We start from the raw sequence: 20,847 nt of genomic DNA, 5'->3' as shown, positions 1-20,847 counted from the left end.
CTTCCAGACTAGCACAGAGAATTGTATACCAAAGAAAAATAAATGTTAGACCAAAATAGATTTAAGAAACTTTGATGAGAAAATGTCAAGAACTTTGAAGCTATCTTGACAGAAAACACGCTGAAAGGGATCATTTTAATATGAACATACTATGCTGTCAGGTGGAAGAAGTCTAGAGGTGAGAATACACCACTGCAAAGTGATAAAATGTGGAATAATGTGTGAAATAATGTGTGAACTAACGTGGGATCAGAACAGTTCAGTGGCACGCTCATGTGCTCCTTCTCAAACTTTATCAGACACACAGAAGAAATCCTGCTGAGGTCCAGAGCCAGTCAGTCCTTCATCAAAACTCTGCCCTGCAGTGACAGAGACAGACTTATGATTCAGAGCTGCCACAGTAACTGAACGTACATGTGTGTGTGTGTGTGTGTGTGTGTCCTCAGGTGTCACTGTGTGTTGGTCTTCATGGCGGCTGACAGGTGATGACGCTCTGCCTTGTTGGTAGGTTTGCAATCAGCGCTGTTTGCACATCAGCACTCCTGTTTATACTACTATCCTGCACATTAGCAGCACAATAGAAGGAGAGAGCTCTTAAAAATTTATGAGGACACATTGCATTAAGTTTTCATGAGTTCCTCTCACCAGCTCCCATGAGACGGTTTTCCTGCTGCCTGCCGCAATGAAGCTGGGAAATCCAGAAAAACACACGAGCAGAGAGAAGTATGCACGATGAGAGGAGTCACCCGAGACGTCAAGGGCAAGATGGGGCCTGCTGCTGCACTCATGGCTTCTCAGTGTACTTGGGCAAGATGTCTACCATGCAACATCTAAATTCCAAATTACATTCCCTCAAAGACAAACTGATTTCATGTTTGTTCCTATACACAGAGTCCAGGGCACTTTACCACTGCACTATCAGACAATCCTGTAGGCTTTGTAAAACCAGGTCATCTCTTTATCATGAGTCTGAGAAGGTACTCACAGTTTTCCTTCTATACACCACATTCAGGTTAGTGTAAATCCCTGAGAAAGTTTTGCATATTGAATGTGGTTAAAATATTAAGTACTGTGTCAGACTGGTGGATTAAAAAATGCTCTGAAACAGAGATCCTCCTATGATGACCAAACTCTGTGCTACTGCTGCAAACAGAGCACAGACTGTACTATTAAAATCATACCCAGGGAGAGGTTTATACATCTGATATTTAAAAACTTAATCAAAATTCCATTGACCACAGCTGTTATTTATGCTATATAATCACTTTTACGGTCTGATCCCTCCATCAATGACAAGAACATAAAAGGTCTTTGTTAAAAGAAGAGCCAAACTCGGCATGGGATGATAAAAAAGTCAATCAACAGATGACACGCAGTCATGGTAAAGTGCAGTAAACTGATCTTCTGGTGTTAAAAAAGATGGGAAGTAGGTCACTGAACAAAAGTTTGTGTAGAGTTTCCAAACCTGTTCCAGAAAGTCCCCTTTGGCTGTATTCAAGAAGAACACAATGTAGCGCAGTATGTTCACATGAAGCTTTCTGTTTATAATACCACAGTCACAGGGCCTGCTTTATGAGTCCAGATGAAGAATAGGTTTTCATAATAACGCATGTGGATATCCACAAAATTGTACCTGTTTAGTTTTAAACAAATGTGATGTTTGTGAAAGAAAACCCAAGACCCAATCTCATATAAAACATCTCTGAAACTTAGAAAAAAAAGATTATTTACAAACTCATTACTTGCTATCTGACATTTAATTAAATTATTCTGGACTGGAAACATGTTGGCCTAATTATAGCTGGATTGTTGCTTCATGCCAGCTGTATTACTAACAGTTACACCTCTGAACCACTCCTTCTTTCAGTCAGTCAGTGCTGACATCTGAAGACCTGTCCTTGTTTGGTGAACATGCTCTCTTTAAAATGTATTGATCTGTTTGTACCCCCTTTGAGATCGATCTGTCATGTGATTCCTTGAGGAATCCTTGTGCTTCAGTGATAGAAATGCACTGACAGAATCTCCATATAATGGCCACTGTACATTTAAGTGCCCGCTTAGGAGCAAAAACCTGCACCAAAGGGCCCACTAGGTTGGCAAAACACACTCAACTGCCCTCTTGTCTAGTTGAAACAGGATAAACTGCCGTCTTGGGAGGCAAGAATGTGTCATATGTGCTTTTTTCCCCCTTTAACTCTTTGGAAAAGTCTGAGCATGCCACAGAACACTTTGAAACCCACATGAAGTCTCTAAGTGGGAGTATGCAGAATTTCTAGAATCTTAAACTTGCAGCAGTTTGAGAAAGAACTGCAGAAACCGTCTATTCAATTTGATGGGGGGGAAACTTTAAAAAATATTAAATCCTATAAAAAGAAAACAACAAGCAGTCATTTCCTGAACATGCCGAGTATGATTCAAGTTAAACAGTGAAAATTGGACAAACTGTGAACACTTTGAGTGCTTAAACATGTACTTTAGATTAAAAGTAGGAAGAAAATGAAGCAGAAGAACAAAATTTTGAAAATCTGAATCAGTATTGTAACATTAACACAAGATACTATTGGTCATATTTTACTCAGACTGTTCATCATATGTTCTCCTTATTAACTGATGACATGGTAATCAATGATGCATGAATGAATGGTTCAAACTCTTTATTATCTAAGTAGAAGAAACTAAAAGAAAAAAAAAAGGCAGCACATGAACATACTCTAAATGGTATCATGAAGGTAGAAAGGGCTCTGAGTCATACCTGGTGGGAAGGATTGTGAGCGCTGATGGTGATAATAATGAGCAGTGAGACAGTCTGAGGTTCAGCCTCAGAGTAGTATGAAAATATTACTGTGAAAAGCATTCTCTAGTGCTTGAATTAAATCAGACAAATCAATAACAACATCACTGACTGTTCAACCTGCATGATGCTTTATAATTCAGCTTTTTTGATTCACTGCTGAGAATTTAACATCTATACATCCAATAAGAATTTTATTATATTCAGCAGTAAATAATGCCATTTATTACATTTCATGATTTTTTGCTTATCTTTATTTTCTTTAGGAAGTGAGCTGTTTTGTTGTTTTGTAGTGTGTTGACACAAGTTAAAAATCGAAAAAATCAACAACAAAAATCGGACGAGCGCTGTTGTAAATCTAACTCCGGGTTAGTTTTTGTCCGTCCCACAGCCCAGCGGTGAATTCTGATTGGCTGTGGACAGACCAATGGGAGAGAAGAGCGCGAGAGGCAACATGGAGGAAGAGCAGAATCAAAACACAGAAGTTATTCATATTATTTAATTCTAAATTACTGTAAATACAACCACAAGTGCGAAATGTCATTATTACCATAAATACCACGGTTTTATTTTTAAAACGCACGGTATAAGACCTGTTATTGAATTCATTTTACGCCGTTTGAAAAAGTAAAATGTCACTAAGTGCAACGTGTGACTCGGTTTCCCAGAAGAGGACTCTGTCAAGCCTTCTCGGTGAGTTGACAGATAGTGAATCTAAGTCCGAGAGTTGTTTTGGTGGAAACGTCATGACTGTAAGGCATCGCTAGCATTGTCTGAAAACACTACTGATTGATTATCGAGATATATTAATCTCCTCTGGCCATTAACTTTCATATGAAGACAGATGGAAGCGGTTAACTGAAAGTACGTATAATGGTTTTATCCATCCCCCTTATAAATGAAATAAATTTACATCACCTAATCTTAGTTCTTGCTGATTTACGAGTATCTAAATTTTATTCTTTCTGTGAAGCTGTGATGCGAGTGCAGGGGCGTTTAGGATCAGACTTGTAGGGGTGCCTTGCCCAAAGTGAGATTGCAATATCTTTTCTTACAAGTGTTTAAACCTGCAAATACACCCCTCTTTCACTGCATATTAACACCATATCTGTTATACTACATATGAGATTTCAAATTGTAACGATAAAACGAAATAGCTCATGTTTGACACCATTATTTTTTATTATTAATATCTAATCAGATCTCGAGCTCATCAGGACTATTTAATGGTTTTTATTGTCTTGGGGGACAGAATGATCCTGGTCACAATGGTGGCACTCGTCATTGGACGTTATGAGAATCATTTGAAGCAGACCCTTGCTCCTCACAATGGTAACTGGCCTGCTGTCGAAAACCATCTGGGGGGCTCATGGTCCTGCAGTAGGAGTCCACTCTGAGTTCAGAGGCTATAGTCCTTGTCACAGTGGTTGCTTATTGAACCCTCAGCCACTTGCAGTCTGCCCCTGTCTTCTTTTCCTCCTAAAGTTAGACTCATTGGCTTGTGGGGATTTTAATTTCTGTTGGAATGAAAATGACATTTATTGCTGTGAAACATTCTAAGTGGTAATAGATATACTTGCTAATCTGAGCCCTTCTATTGACTCATAAAGAAGATGGACAGTATCACCAAACTCTCAGTTTAAACTACAGGATGAGGAACACTAGCAGCGACCTGTTGAATCAAGTCCTCATAGTCAATAGTAAGAGGGGACGTGCCAACATGCCTCTGAGCGCTGTTTGTTTCCCCTGCTGTTGTATTTCCAGCTGGCCGTGTGCCGAAGAGGCCAAAGCAGGAGGATGGTGAGCGGCTGCAGGAGGCAGCGATCCAGCTGTTGGAGCAGCAGCAGAGCCTCAGAGGTCTGCTCAGGGAGGTCGGGGTGAGTGAGGATGAAGAGAAAACAACCAAACATCTCAACATTATCTAATGTTCTCTGCTTATCGAAGCAGCTCTCAACAGTTGACAGCATTGTGTACATAGACAGCTTGATGGCTTGAAATACTCAAGATGAGGCTTAAAATGGGGTTGAAAGGACTGTGTCATGTTATTGTCCACAACACTTCTCCTCCTGGCTGGGTATTTGATGTATGAAAATTAGGGCTGAACAATTAGTCGAATTTAAATCAACATCGCAATTCAATACAATGCAATTTTCAAATCGCAAAGGCTGCAATTTAAAAAAAAAAAAAAAGAAAAGTTTTTAAGTGCATTTCAAAACTGCAATCCACAAGTAGACATAATATCAGTGGTTGTGCCAAAACTTTGTTTTTATTTACATTTCTGCACTTTATTTAGTGTGAGATTCATAGAAGAGAGGATTCATATTGATTTTTCAGATTATTGTTCATACCTGGCCTCTTTTTCTGCAGTACTTTGTTCCTTTCTCTGATTTTATTTAAGGAAATTAATGATAATTTTATTACACGTCTACAAGGCTTGAAGTTAAATCAATCAGTCAATATTCTACTGTGTTTGTAATAGTAAAAGATACAATATTCATTCAGTTCATCTCATTTCATCATAACATAAGACTTGTTTATATGTTGACAATATCCTTTGTTGTGTTGGTCATACTACAGAACGTTGTATTGCTTGTGTTAAGTGAATAATGTAGAAGACATACATTCCCCATTAAAAATTGCATGCTAAATCGTATCACAATATTGGTCCAAAAAAATCGCAATTAGATTATTTTCCAAAATTGTTCAGCCCTAATGAAAATCTGAAGAACTGCTCTGGAAAATTTACTGCCTCACATACAAAACCGCTCAGGATTTAGGATGTGATAAATCAACATTGAGTTGTTCCTTCTTTCTAGTGAGTTTGAAATGTACCTTGCCTCTAACTCTCTTGTAGAATCCAGATCTGTGCAACGTTTTCCAGAAGCAGCCAGAGTCCGAGGGCATCTCTGCTACTTTTACAGGATCACTGCTGGGTGAGTTACTCGTGCTCAGCTGGCAAACAGCAGGCATGGGTAAATTGATGATAACAAATGAACATGTTTTGTCGTCTGTGGAAAGCGTGTGAGCTGAGGCGTCAGGCCTCGCAGCTTGGTGTCCCCGTTGCGGGGGTGTCGGTGAAGATGGTGCTGGAGAGGCTGATGGAGATCACTGAAACTGGAGAGGAAGACGAGGACAAGAGGAGGGAGCTGCTCTCTTCCTCTCAGAGAGTGAGTATCTGACAGTTGGATTTCCTCTTGGTGCAAAGTCTGAACAAACCTTCAAAGAACTCTCTGAGGTGTTACTGGCGGCCTCATTGATGGTTTGTCGACTGGTTGAAAACATCTGCCTGACAAAGAGATGAGACTTTGTGCCAAAAGCGATGCATCTATTAGTTGATTTAGCCACGTGTTGATAATTTATTTAAAGTTGTGTTTTTTTGGGCTTTTCCATCTTTATTTGGATAGGACAGAGTACAGGGCAGGAAACCAGCAGAGAGTGGAGGACAGTGCTTCTGAAGTTAGACAATAACACGATCAGAGGACTTTTGATCAAACTGTGAGCACTGTGGAATAAGAGGGGAAGGCCAAGCTTTAATATTTCACATCAAATATTGAGGATTTCACCAAAAAACTGATCAGTATGCCTGTCACGATAACACATTTTGCTAGACGATAATTTTCCATAATATAATTGCAGACAAACGATATTATTGTCAATATTATTTTGATTTTTTTTTCATTTTTTCATTGATGTAATTATGATAAATGGGATAATAAAGTGAGTACACCATATCAAAAGCAAGAAACTTTAATTTCTTAAGAGTATTTAACAATAATTAAAAGGTCAGGATCTTTTAAATAAAATAAATTAACAAAAAAATATAAATTTAACAAACAAGAAAGTGAAAAAAAATACAATGAAAATGAAATGGACTCTCTTTTAGAAAAAAAAACATGTCACTGAAAATAATTAATACTAATCAAAAACAATAAAACATAGATCCTGTCTCTAAAGAAAAAACGAAAATACAAAAAAACAACAATAAAAACTATAGCCTAGATAAAAGGGAGTTTATACAGTTCCTGAATTGTTTGTAACATGTACTTTTTCCCAGTCAATCCGTACTGTCTGTCAAACATTTTTAACATTTTTGGCTTTCAACCGTATTGAAGGGTTGCATTTCTTTGGCAATGTAGCTGTCTTTGAGCACCCTCCATTTGGCGCTTTTATTTCTATTTACTTTGCCGACCAAAAGCCTCAGTAAGAGCGGATTGTCAAAGAACAAGGCTCCGCTGCACCTCCCCTTCTTCTTCTTCGTCGCCACTATTTTCAAACAAATGTGACATATCAGCTCGTTGGTGTTCATGAGCTCAGACTTTGTTCATTGTGATAAAAAACAAAATATTCCCACACTGGGACTGTGGCAGGCAGCTTAAGAACCGTATCTTTCGTGCCATCACTCATATTAGCGTGTGTTTCCTCCTTACCCCTCAGGACGCTCGCTTCAGCTCTCTCCGTGTGTACGCGCGAGCAGCCCCGTCTTCACCCCAAAGATCACATTTTTGACAGATGCTCACTCTGCTATAAATCCGCTATAGAACCTATGCACCCCGATGTTAGGAAAGATAGACGTAGTGAGCCATCTTCTCATTCAGCCTCTTTGGTCGAAAGAGAGGAGGAAAACAAACATGCATGCACAAGTCAGTTTATCGAGGCTGGCAAACTTACCGAAGACGTTTTTATTTATCGTTCGGTTAATTGATTTATTGATTATTGTGACAGGCCTACTGGTCAGATTGAAGCCTTGACTGTTGTTGATCCATGAGGTTGAACAGTTGACTGGTGATAGCTGAAGCGATCTTATCTTGTAAGTATGTGTAGGGTGGTGCTCTGTTTTTTAACCCTTTGTCATTGTGGTGACATGCACAATAACTTTTTGTTTCTGAAGTGACAGCTTTACTGTTGAACCAGATGCCTCACGTCTCTGCTGCAGATTCCTTTTGTCTGTGGTTTAGCTCAGACAAAGTGCACTTACCACAATGAGTGTGTTTTCCACGGTTCTTGTTTAGAGCTCCCATGGTATGTCAAAGATGAGATCCTAACAGTGAAAGTCTGATCCTTCTCCACAGGCCCAGCTGTGTGTCCTGCTGGAAGCCTGCACCGAGCTCATGTCACAGGGAGTCCTCTGTCCTAAACTCCTCTGGCAGGAGTACAGAAGAGATCAGGTGTGTAGGGAACACTCTGAGCACGTTTTCACTCCTCTTATTTTTAATTACAAAACTCATGACAGGGGTCTGCAACCTTTACTTTCAAAAGAGCCAGTTTGCCCCCTCTTCCACCAAAGAAAAGTAGCCTGGAGCAGCAAAACAGCTCAGCTTGTTAAGTTTTGTAAGTTTTATTCTTTTTCTATTTTTACCTGTTATAACAAAGGAAACTTCCAAACAGAAAAGTAGTGTGTATGTGTAGGCCTACTTTGAAATGTATTTACATTGAAATGTTCAGGCCTTTATGAGTCATTTCCATATTTGTGTAAATCAAATAAATAAATAAATAAATACCTTGACCACTTTAATGTCTATAAAATGAAGAGCTGCAGTTTTCATGAAAAGTAAAAGAAAAAAATAGGATTTTTGTGACTTAAGTCCATTTTTGTGTGCCGTGTGAGCTTCTCTATGTCAGGGCTGTAAGATGTGACTTCGATCTCAATTTTTTTTTTGGAGCAATTCCAAAATTAATCTGTTTTGTTTCTCTTCAGTTTGGTTTCAACAAAATGCCTCGTGTTAAATCCAAAAATATCTTTCAATGTTACAGTTTCTGTTGTTTTCTAATTTCACGCCACAAATCATGTCCATATTTTAGTTGACAAACTATTATTATTTTTTTAATTTGATGATAAAATGGTATCACCTTGAACTCCTAGATAACTGCAACAAAACAAGCAAAAACAAAACAAATACAACATAAATGAAAAAATAAATCAATTTGTTTATTTATTTATTTTTTTTAAGTCAGAGGGAGCCACTACAGGGAGGCTAAAGAGCTGCTGGTTGCAGACCCCTGCTCATGAGTCAAATAGAGACAAAGCCAAAGGTCTGTTTGGTTATTAAGAGCAGAGCTTTCTCTCACATTCAGTCCTCACAGTCATCTTGATGTCCCCACATAATGGAATGGAAGTATGAATTAAATATTTAAAATATTTACCTGCTGTGTTCTGTTTTTACAGAGGCTCCCCAACCCAGAGGTGGTTTACCAACTTCATGTTTACAACATCGTTAGTCTGAAGCACATTCTGGAGAGGTAAGAAAAGGACGTGGATCAGCATCAAACAGCTGCAGCAACTAATATTTACAACAACTGTAGAAGCAGAGTTTGGATTTAACATCACCCAAACACATTTTTGGGCACATAAATCTGTGTTTGAAACATCAACTTATTCTGTTTAGAGACTGAACTCTGGATAAAACAGGAGTATGTAGTACAGTTTGCAAAGTCAGATGTTCCATGTGTTAGAAAACTTCATCCAGGTTTCTGATTCATGCCTTAATATATTTTCCCAATGTCTTGTTATGTAATAAATGTTTGTGTTTGTAGTTGAATAATTTAGAAGTCCAACAAAGAGCCCTGAAGGACATCAAGTAGCTTTTTAAAACTTAAGTTTAAATAAATAATTACAGACTTTAAGATAAATGTATTCATTAGAGGTCTTAGATCTAAAATATGTTTAATAGTTCATCAAGTCACTGTTTGGGTCATTTAATGTGATTTCTTGTTGTGTTTTGTGGATCTGTTTGTTAGTGAGACAGTTTACTGATAAATAACTTTTACAGTAACAACAGTTGGTACATCATAAAACTACGTCACTGATTTATTAGTCCTGTCACTACCAGCTTAGATCTTTGCTGATGTCACAAATAAAACAAACACCTGAATGTCTGTAACCCTGTTTTGTTGTAAAGAGCGCCCCTCTGTGGACAAACTCTGAGCTGTTTTTAAATTGTGTACTGAGTTCAGTTCACAGGAGACTTAAATCTGAGTTCTCACCAATAAGCTCGTCTCTCACTTCTGCTCTCCTCTTTAATTTTTTCTCTTCCCAGCAATGAAGGAGTGAGGCTGTGGTTGGGCTCTCAGCTGAAGTCTCTGTGCAGCTGCAAACTCCCACAGGGAGAGGAGGAGAGCAGAGGAGTTCAACAGAAAGTTTTGTTGAGTAAGGGACTGGACCACTGTCTCTTATCTGGCTTTGATTAATTTAAACTGATGGATTATTCGCCCTCTGTCAATGTAGCACTTTGCTCAAAAGCTAGTCTCCAGTTTGGTTTCACGTCAGACCTTTACTTTGTTGTCCTACAACAGAAGTTTGTTTTTACAGCAAGGGTCAGAGTGAGGGGGTCACAGTCTTAAAGGTACAGTGTGTGGATTTATGCAGCATTTTAGAGACTAGATTGAAATGGTATGAAATATTCAAAAGATGTATTGAATTAGTAAATAACCACATGAATATTAACATCACTGTGTCTTTGTGAGCTTAGAATAAGCCTTTTATATTTTCAGAAAGAGCAGGTTTCCCTTTCTGTGAATGTGCCATCTTTATTCATCCAGTATCCACAGCAGCTTTGAAAGAACAAACTCCACCACATGTACTTTCTTCTGTTTTATTTCACTGAAAAAATGCTCAGTTGTAGGAGTAAGATCATAGACTGTATAATATAGAATAGACAGAGTGGCTCTGCTTTTTACCATCATTTTTGTTTATCATCGGTTTTGAAGCCAAAATACCCCCATGACAGGCACAGCCACTGTGCAGCCAGAGTCTGCGCAGTAGAGAATCTGAGTGGACAAATAAAAGTGTTTTGTTTTTATTTCTAAAGTCTAATCTCTTCTGGGCTCTCCCTCCCAATGTATTTCATATTCCTGAAAAAAACTACTCGAGAACGGCAGCTGTCAATCATTAGTGATCACAGCCCATCTGGAATGAATGGGGGGGACAGAGTTTTTGACCAGTACTGCAGCCAATCACTAGGGGGAGCAGTTTTTGTGGAGACCTAACTTTTTTTTACAGTCTGTGAGTAAGAAGAAGAAAGTAACAGCTGTTTCCTGTGAACGACTAAGTATTGATAAAAGTTTTAAATTGTAAAATCCTGAAAACGGAGACTTATGCTCATCTCAGCTGATAAGAGCTTTTATTCTTGAAGAGTGAGCAGTATTGCTAAATATTAAGATGTCTACCCACTGTATCATTGCATTTTGACAAGACATAGGTGCTTATACCTACTAGGACTGAACTCCCTCAGAAAGAGTTGTTCCATGTTTTTATACCAAACCTCAAACACCATCTTATCTGAGGGATAAAGAATCTGTATTGCTTTGTTTGATCCACCATCTTTTGTGTTTCAGCTGTGGTTGGAGTCTTGGTTGGAGTGGGATTTGAACAAAGTCCTGATCCAGCGTCAGCAGAGCGGAGGACGTCCCTGCTCTGCTGCTCCGTGCTGGACGACATGCTCTTCTGTGAGTGCGAGGCGCTGTCCCACTTATCGTGCCCTGCCATGATAAAATATTTAGTACAGCTCTTTTCATTCACACCTCTGGAGCCTGAACTCCGGTTTTATTTAGGAGCTTTCTTTTTTTGGTCCTGGGCTTTGACGTTTTATTGTTTTGGTGTCTGTCTTCTGCAGGGCTGCTGGACTCTGTGGAGGAGAGTCAGAGCCTCCAGTCTGCAGGACCAGGGCCTGAGCTATGGTGCGTTTTAAAATCAAATTTTATCAAATTTTTTTACTTCTTCTGAAGGAGGCTTGTGTTCAAAGACTGCATAACAAGAAACAGACATGTATATATTAACAAGGACATTGATGCTGCAGCAGATATCCCAGAGCAGGGGCGGCCAACCAGTCAGAGACCAAGAGCCACAAAAATCAGTGTGGTACTACTACTGTTTGCAAGTGTGTTTAAATTTGTTCTTCAAGCCGCGTCAAAGACAAATTTCTATCTATCTATCTATCTATCTATCTATCTATCTATCTATCTATCTATCTATCTATCTATCTATCTATCTATCTATCTATCTATCTATCTATCTATCTATCTATCTATCTATCTATCTGAGCGCATGAGGAATTGAGAGGAGCACATGTAGAGAAAAGAAACTAAGACTTAAGTATCAACCTCATCACCCAAGTATTGATCAATACTGATCCCAATGTTGGCATCAATATATCAATATTTCAGATTGATCAGCACACCACTACTCATAATAATATTTTTTTATGAATTGATTGAAGAGCCGCACACTGAAAGGCAAAGAGCCACATGTGGCTCCTGAGCCTCAGGTTGGCCACCCCTGTCCTAAAGAATTCGTAAAAATAAAAAACAAATTGAAGGAACACTTGAAAAAAATTAAATCTTATCAATTGTTATTGTCTTGTTTTCAGTAGAAAATGTCTTTTAGACTCAATATGAGCCACATTCGCCTAACCAGTCCAAAAAATGTGTCAAATTTCAAGTTATTTAAAAAGAAAATGAGGTCTGAATTGCTTGTAGCAAGTAACAAAAATCTGCCAATGGAACAAGAGAAAAGTTAGTTGTAATAAAACATTATTCTAGTTTTAAGCAAATTTTCTAGCAATTTTTTTCTTGCTCCATTGGCTGTTTTTTTAATTTACTTTCTAAGAGTGATTTAGGCCTCATTTAGCATGAAATGACATTTTTCTGGACTGGTCAGTTGAATGTGGCTCATGTTGAGTATAATAAGACAATTTTTACTTAAAATAAGACAAAAACACTGGATAAGATTTGCAGTGAAATGATTTGTTGTTAGGTTTATAAAGTTTTATTCTTTTTCTTTAGCGGTGAAACCAAACTCTCACACTTTAAAAGTATGCATCTCTAAAAGCACTTATTTTAAACATAATTTAGCGGGTTTTTTTAAAATCACATCACCCTTTTTCTGTCTTTCTTCCTCACTATTTTTGCCTCAAATAAAACTAAAAAGCCTGAACTTGAGGCTTCTACTTTTGCTTCGCCTCCTCCTTGTTGCTCAAAGGCTAAACGTGCCCCTCACAAAGCTTCTATTTAGACATCTTTTCTACTTGCTTCACATGTTTTCCTGAGTGCTTCTAAAGCCTGATGACAGGCTGGGGAATGACTCTGATCTGTACAGTAAACTCTGACTCTGAAGAGTGAACATTTGAGGTTCCTGTGATCAGACTGTGTTTGCTCAGATCTTCATGAATAACTAAATCCAGTCACAGCTTCACACAGACACTAACACTTCCATCCGTCTCTGCCTCTGTCTGCAGCAGAGAGCTGTTAATTTAAAAACGTGAGAAGTCTCAGAAAGATGATATTAAAGTGCAGCAGTATGTCCATCCTGTCTGATGTATGCACTGCCAAAAGTGAAATATAAGCAAGTGTTCATGTCTTATTTTGAGTAAAAGCATCTCATTAGACTGAATATGAGCCACATTCACCTGACAAGTCCTGAAAAGATGTCTTAATTTGGGATTTTAAAAGACAAAAATGAACCCTGAGTTGCTTTAAAAGAGTAAAATGAATCTGACAATGGGTAAAAAACATTGTGTTGTGTACTTTCTTGTATTAAGACATGATTCTTATCTAGAGAAACTTAAAAAGCAGCTCCATAATAATATCTTGTTTTACTAAATATAAGACATAGGCTCTTCACTAAATATGGATTTATTTGTGCCGATCGTACAGAAAAAAAACTTTCTTTCACTTCATGTGCTGAATAATGGTTTATTAATGTTGTACATATCATGCTTTTGGTTTCTGCTCTCCCTTTTTTGTACTTGGTGCAGGATCCAGATATTCACTGCTTCATTGTGCGGAGTGTCAGCTTCAGCCGATGCCCTTCAGCGCTTCTTCAGACACTCCCTCACTAGCACTCTGACTTACAGGCCTCGGCTGGCAGGTGAGGACCAGTCAAACACAGATTTAGAGAAACTTTGAATGAAGAGTCCTGATCTACAACACATCTGCCCTTCTTTTGGAAACATAATGAATCATTCATTAAGTCCTGAATCTTGAAACTTTGTTTGTTCTCAGTGTCAGACGCCATCACTCTGCAGCATGAGTGGACCTTTGCTAAAGCCAGTCGTTTGTTGACCTCTCTTTTCTGCAAGGTAAAAGCTTCATGGTATCCAAGGATTTTACCAAAATCACTTCTATCTCGGGATAAAAAGATCAGTACAAGAGACTTATTCTCAAAGCTCCACCAAGGAGACAGGAAGTGATCAGATCATCTGAGGATAAACACATCAAGCTTATTAAAAGGTACAAGGAGAAAAAAACGTAGCAGCTTCATCAGGGTAAGAAATTAGAAAAGCACTCAGAGAGTGCAGACCTCCTCCAAGCATATTGTGATTGTCACCAACACTTTAGTCCTACTTTAATGTTATACTCCCTTTCAGCAGACTGTCTGCTACAATTTGGTTGTAGTTGCAGGTTTGTACAATCATTTGTTTCCTAACAGTGTTGAAAATGATGATGACCCAGTACATATTTCATACTCCAGATCTTAGTATCCAGATTATTTCCAGGATCTGGATCGCACTTTTCTTTTAATATTCTTACTGGGCTTTTCTGTTGTATACATCAATTACAAAGTGCATATTACCCAGTTTTATATTTTTATAAACAAACAAACAGAAACATATCTTTCAGTGTGATCAAAGTCCATTCCAATATGTTTTAAAACAAATTATCTTCAAATTAAAAAATCAAGAAGGACTCATAAATTAGAAAAAGATAAAACAAAAAGGAAAATGATGGACAAATAAGTAAAATTACAAAAAATGAATAAAATCCTATAAAAAAAGGAACAAGAGAAAAAGGATGAGGAAACAGTAGTTTTACAATTACTTTTAACAACTTGCTTTATGGACATACATTATATCAGTCTTCAAGAGAGGAAATAGAATTTACAAAAAAAAACACGGGCCCCCAAATCTTTTTAAAATCACCCAAACAACCTTTAATACTGTACCTAATTTTTTTCAATAGAGGAAGGACATTAGGTCTTTTAGCCAAGAATTTTTAGATGGCAGATTATTGGATCATACTTTACTGTCAGAAATGATGGTGACCTTGTCTTGTATTGTTTTGCAAAGCAATCTGATCATTTATCATGGAGTTATTTACACATATGGTGAAAACAGCCCTATCTCACAATGATAAAGATTCCTTTAAAAAAACAAAATCCTGGATCCAGACGGTGATTCAGATCACCTCCAAAATTTAATCACTCCTTCCTTATCCCATTTTGAACATTTCCTGAAAATTTCATCAAGATCTGTTTGTTACTTTTTGAGTCATGTTGTTCACAGACAGACTCTGCCAAAATCATAACCTCCTTGGCGGATGTGAAAAACCCCAAAGGACTTCACTGAGCAAGAGAAATGTTTTTGTCTCTGAGGTGGTGAAGTTGGTGTAAGACTGAGGAAAAGTATCTTTTAGTGTTGAACTGATAAAAGATATTGTATGCATGTGTTTGTCATGTTTCAGCTGACTGACTGTTAGTTGATGTTTCTGTTTCATCCTTCAGGGCGTCAGGTGGACAGCTTCAGTAAACCTCTCATGTTTCTCTCATCAGCATACAGCTTGAGTTTTTGCAGCGTGTACATCGTTAGTTGCTGTTTTTTGTTAACTCAGATTTGCGGTCAGCAGAATGTCATGTAAACATCTGTCTTTGTGCAAAGCTGGCAGTGGTCTTCAGCATGGAGCAGCTGTTGAGTCACCTGCAGCTGGTTCTGGAAACCCATGAGGTCAACTGGAAACACGTGCTGAGCTTCCTCTCTACTCTGCTGGTTTACAACCCCTGTGCCCAGTCCAGCCTGGGAGGTACACACCCATGAATGTTTTAATGATCTGAAACTGCTGAGAGGCAAAACTGGTCCTGGTTGAACACAGGAGAAATAACACGAGGTGTATCATTCCATACATTTCACACATGCTTTATTACGTTGTTTCTATAGATCTGTTGTTCTTTCTGCCGCTCAGAGCTGCTGTCCAGACTGCTGACTTCAGCCTTTGAAGGTTATGATTTGGAGAACATGATAACCGCCTTCCTATTGGCTCGACAGGGAGCGCTGGAGGGACCCGCCATATTCCAGTCCTACAGCGACTGGTTCAAGGTTTCTATGAGCTTCTAACAAATCTTTGGAATGTTGCTGCTTGTTTGGGTCAAATGTTGCATCATCATCTGAGGCCTGTTTCAGGAGATTTTTTAAAATGTTTTTAAAAATTAAAAACCCAAAGACAGGTCTTAATTGAACAAAAAAAAAACAGAGCAATGAAGCATTTCAGTTTCACCCTGTCCAAACATAAAAAGACAGTGACATATAACAGGGAGGACAGGAGCAGGAGGACTGGTGGGGTAGCCAGCGTGCCCAGCGCCCCGCTCATCAGATGTGAAAAAAAGTACACTACGTCTTCTGCCTCTCCACTGCAGTAGATAGTTACTTTACTGTATGCTGCCCATAAACTATATAATAAATAAAATCTCAAAGTATGTTGAAAATAATTTATTCCTAAACTTGATGATGTGGGTTTTGATGCTGTAAACATCATTGTTTTCTCTCTGTTCTTGGGTCAGTTAGTTTAAAATCATTTGAAGTTTAATTTTTACAGTGTAGCAGACTGATAAAATAATAATCATAGTCAGGTTTTGTGCAATACTAGAATTTTTATGAGTAACATTGGTTACACCAAGTGACATTTATCAGTTTCACCAACTGACCACGTTTTTCTACCAACAATTTTTTGCTACATTAGTATAATGTCACAGTAGTCAATACCCCAATAATATCACAATATTGTGATTTGGTGATATTATTGTATTGTAACCCAACTGCCTTGATGCGTATCAAATCACAAGGTTCTTGCCAATACTCATCACCATCATTATCCCACCAAAGCTGACACGGTGTAGTCGAATGAGAGATTACTACAACCACAACTCTTAAAGGGGTCAAGGAAGCAACACAAGACCAGATGTTAAAGGTAAATTAAGGATGTTTAATGAAAAAAGTGGCAGAAGGAAGGGTACAACGAAGGACCTTTTATCAAATTAAACAAATAACCTTTTATCAAAGTAAACTTTGCCAACTGTCTCCAATAAAGAGCTGAGCGCAGGCGAGGTTTTTCGGGCGACAGGCCACAGCAGGTCAGCCACCCCCGACTGAAACTCCAGCCAACTTTTCGAAACTCTCTGCCACTGTCCTAACTCCACTCCTGATTGGTGGATGCCGGGCAAACTCTAATCACCCGCACCACCTGGCAGCCTGAGTGAGGAGAGGGAAAAAAAACCTCACGCAACAGGGCACACACACAAGCTGTGTCCCAATTCAGGGGCTGCAGCGTACGGATGCTGTAGCCTTCGGAGGACCGGGCCTTTATAGCCTGCGTAGACCGCAAAGGCCGAACTGAATTGAGACGGTCTGGTCTACGAAGCATTTCCTGTTTGTCACCCTCGACGTCACACAGCGCCGCCCTCACCTGTCAGGCTTACATTACCTTTAAACACACGAAAACCAAAACCTCACATTTAAACAGGATGATTTCTACTATCTTTTTATTACTTTGCGTTGTTATTATTATTATTATTATCATTATCATCATTTTTATTATGATTATCCCTATTGATAGAGTATAGATCTACCATTTACATGAGAGTAAGGCAAAAACGTACATTTTCAACATTTGATCAAGTGCTGGGGGGATGATAAATAAATAAGTATAAAATAAAAGCTGCTGAAATGAATTAATGTCTTTTGTAAATTCCCTGTAAAAAATACATAAATAAATAAAAAAACTCCAAGTAAGTTTTTTCCCCAAGAGAATTTACATTTATGGACATATATTTTTATATAATAATGAGAATATTCATAAAGAACTGTTTTTCCACAGTATATTAATTGAAAAGAGCCCAAACAACACATTTTCTTACACAGAGAAACAAAATATTCTTTCACGTTTTAGAAACACAATCACATAGTTGTTGCCAGAAATCCTTCATATCTGGATAAAACAGGACTCCTTTAGGAGTTCGGCTGTGTCCATCATGTTCGGCATTCATACGCAATGAATCTTGGGATATGTGAGGCTATGAAGGATTCACCGAACCCGTCCTTCGCGGCCCCCGAAACGGAGGACGGATTCGTCGGCCGCATTTGGAGGAGCCTCCGTATTGGGACAGCCTCCGACGCACCGCTGTGACGTAATCGGTCTTCAAATCCAGCCTCCGTAGGCTGCAGCCCCTGAATTAGGACACAACTACATACTCACATACCCAGACACACACTCAGCAGCACACATAAGGCCAGGACCGTAACAGAGATAAAGATTGTTTTATCTATTTTCAGTTTGCTTTCATTGAATTTTTGATAAATGTTGATTTTAAAAGTGTAACCTGTGTGAATTTTGATTATATCTGCATAACAACCTGAGTTATGTTTTATTTGATCAGATTTTACAACAAAGGTGGATGATATGATGTGTCTCTTTGGTTGTATTGCAAACAAGTGATCCAGTTAACATAAAAAGCACCAGAGGGCTGATGATGATGATGCTGATGATGCTTTTTTACCTTTTCAGCTGTCGTTCGGTGGAGGCAGTAGTTACCACGCAGCCAGTAAGAAATCTCTGGTGTTTCTGCTGAAGTTCCTCTCAGACCTGGTGCCCTTTGAACCCCCTCAATACCTCAAGGTGACTTTCTGGTTCAGATTCAGATTCAGACAACTTTATTGATCCCTCATGAGGAAATTAGTGAGGAGCAGCTCAGATACATAAGAAAGAACAAAGACAGGTTGACATACAAGCGGCAAATGCCTGCACGTGTCTGTCTCTGAGACTGTCTTACCAGTACGCTGCAAAGACTGAAGTCACCAAGTGTTTATATCTTATTGTCAGTACAGAAACTTCAACAAGAACACTTTTCTTAAGATAATGAAATGTTGAAATGTTAATGATAGATAATCATTGCGTCAGCTGTTATAAGGCTCTGTAAGTACAGGTGTGATGTTTGACCCCTCACCTTTCAGGTTCATATCCTGCACCCTCCATATGTTCCCATGAAGCACCGCAGCCTTCTGATGGAGTACGTTTCCCTGGCTAAAACCAGACTTGCAGACCTGAAAGTAAGACCAGGCGTAAAAACCAAAGGTCTTTCATAAAAGAACATCTCCTTATGCTTTATTTCCATCATATCGTTTAATGCAGACTTATGATCAGTGACTGTCTTGTTCCCGTGCAGGAATCTGTGGAGGAGATGGGTCTATACGAGGATGTCTCTGCTTCAGGTGGAGCGTCAGCGCAGGTAACAGTGACACGTAGTGGTGTGTATGTGTTATGATTCCCGTCAAGTAGAAACAAGGCAAGGCAAGTTTGTTCATATAGCACTTTTTTTGCCAGCAAGGCAGTGAAAAGAGCTTCACACAGGACATGAAAATAATTTCTGCAAAGGTGAACAAAACATCATGATTGATCAGTTAAAGGAATCAACTTGAAAAGTTCAAGCAAAGAAAATAAAATGGAAAAATATGGAGGTTAAAATAAATTGAAATGCATTTTAAAATATAAAAGCCTAGTTACAATGCAGCTGTTACATTGATTTATTATTAAAATTATTTAATAAGCGGAAGTTATAAAAAGGTGAGTCTTCAGAGATTTGGAGCATAGAAACTAAACGCTGCTTCTCCATGTTTGGTTCTGACTCTGGGGACTGGGAGGAGACCTGATCCAGATGACCTGAGTGGTCTGAATAGTTTGTATTAGGGTTGCACGGACCACAATTTTCCAGCCGATCACCTATCTTCAAAAAGCCTGACCTGAAGATACAGATTTCGCCAATAACAATTTTAAATTTTCATAATTGACAGCAAATACCTTCAATGTTCCAATCTTATTTTATTGCGAATCATTTAACAATATATTTGAAACAATAAAATCTTAATGTTTTAACTTAAACAACCAATAAAGTGTCCTGAGTTTTAGGTCTCAGAGCAAAAAGCAACAATGGCTGGCTGTCAGACCTTTCTGGAGGAATATAAGATCAGTTTCATATGTAAGGATGGGCCGTTCACCAATCACTGATCACCGATCAACAATCACCCCAAAATGAAGGAAACTGGCACTGATCGATCAGCTGATCAATTGATCGGTGCATGTCTAGTTTGTACTGAAGGAGAAGGTCACTGATTTATTTAAGCCCTAAATCATTTATCAACCAGCAGCAGTGTGATAGGAAACATCAGACAGACGCTTTCCAAAAGGCTCAATGATTAACTTGACTCAGTGACAAAAACTACACCTGAATTGTTTGTAAAAGGTAAAATTATCTGCCAGTGGGGCGTCATTTTGCTTTTTAAGATCTTGAAATAAGACATTTTTGGGGGAATTTTCAGACAAACATGGCTCAAGCTAAGTCTAATGGGACCAACTTGACTAAAAGTGAGACAACAACACTTCTTTAGATTTCAATTATCGTAGTGGAGGCACATTCAAAACAGTTTTACAGATAAAAGTCAAAATAAATGAAATGTGTGCAAGTTAAAGAAAAGACAAATGACTAAAGCTAGAGTATTGTTAAATCACTAAAAAGAAAGATTAAAACACACAGATTTAAACCTCAACACAACCAGCAGCCCTCAGAAAACTCTGTCAGCAGTGATCCTCTTTTTTCTAAGGATTACGTACAACTGCTGCCAAATAATCCAGATTATTGCTCGTTTAATAGAAGTGCTGAACCCGGCCATCTGGAAAGATCGCAAAAAATATAAAATGAAGTAACAACAGCTCAGCCCTCTATAAACTCTGGATCATATCCTCTTTCTTTTCTGTTTTCCTCTTTGGTTCATTTCATCGAGAGTTTATCCTCGGGTTTTTGTTCTGTCTTCAGTCAAACTGTGAACAGCTGATCTATTGCAGCGTGCTGCATGCAGAGATCTGCAAAATGAAGCAGTTCATTCTGGATGACACTAGTTTCTGTGACTGTTACATGTTTTGCTGCAAACCTGTTGCTGCTATAAAATGATAAACTGTTTGTCTTGACGAACCACCTGTATCATTTTTAATTGAGTTATTAACACTGTGTAACAACATGATGTCTG

At 38.5% G+C, this 20,847-nt stretch overlaps 1 protein-coding gene across 1 annotated transcript in view; it reads left to right on the top strand.

Moving 5' to 3' along the window:
• Window positions 1-3,237: 3,237 nt before the first annotated feature.
• fanca (FA complementation group A) overlaps window positions 3,238-20,847 on the top strand; it is a 34,957-nt gene continuing 17,347 nt past the window's right edge. The window contains exons 1-16 of the mRNA XM_074677398.1: window positions 3,238-3,484; window positions 4,556-4,668; window positions 5,646-5,724; window positions 5,810-5,958; window positions 7,861-7,956; window positions 8,955-9,028; window positions 9,826-9,935; window positions 11,123-11,233; window positions 11,401-11,464; window positions 13,540-13,652; window positions 13,787-13,863; window positions 15,439-15,580; window positions 15,740-15,873; window positions 18,335-18,445; window positions 18,781-18,876; window positions 18,993-19,055. Coding sequence (XP_074533499.1) covers window positions 3,424-3,484; window positions 4,556-4,668; window positions 5,646-5,724; window positions 5,810-5,958; window positions 7,861-7,956; window positions 8,955-9,028; window positions 9,826-9,935; window positions 11,123-11,233; window positions 11,401-11,464; window positions 13,540-13,652; window positions 13,787-13,863; window positions 15,439-15,580; window positions 15,740-15,873; window positions 18,335-18,445; window positions 18,781-18,876; window positions 18,993-19,055 — 1,593 coding nt within the window. The 5' untranslated portion in view covers window positions 3,238-3,423. The remainder of the gene's footprint in view (window positions 3,485-4,555; window positions 4,669-5,645; window positions 5,725-5,809; window positions 5,959-7,860; window positions 7,957-8,954; window positions 9,029-9,825; window positions 9,936-11,122; window positions 11,234-11,400; window positions 11,465-13,539; window positions 13,653-13,786; window positions 13,864-15,438; window positions 15,581-15,739; window positions 15,874-18,334; window positions 18,446-18,780; window positions 18,877-18,992; window positions 19,056-20,847) is intronic.

The sequence above is a fragment of the Halichoeres trimaculatus genome, unplaced genomic scaffold, assembly GCF_033239565.1.
Source record: "Halichoeres trimaculatus isolate MK-OKI-2021-1 unplaced genomic scaffold, fHalTri1.1 fHalTri1_scaffold_10, whole genome shotgun sequence".
In the NCBI taxonomy this organism is placed as follows: domain Eukaryota; kingdom Metazoa; phylum Chordata; class Actinopteri; order Labriformes; family Labridae; genus Halichoeres; species Halichoeres trimaculatus.
The sequence above is the reverse complement of the archived record's forward strand: the minus strand, read 5'-3'. Positions and strand labels throughout refer to the sequence as shown.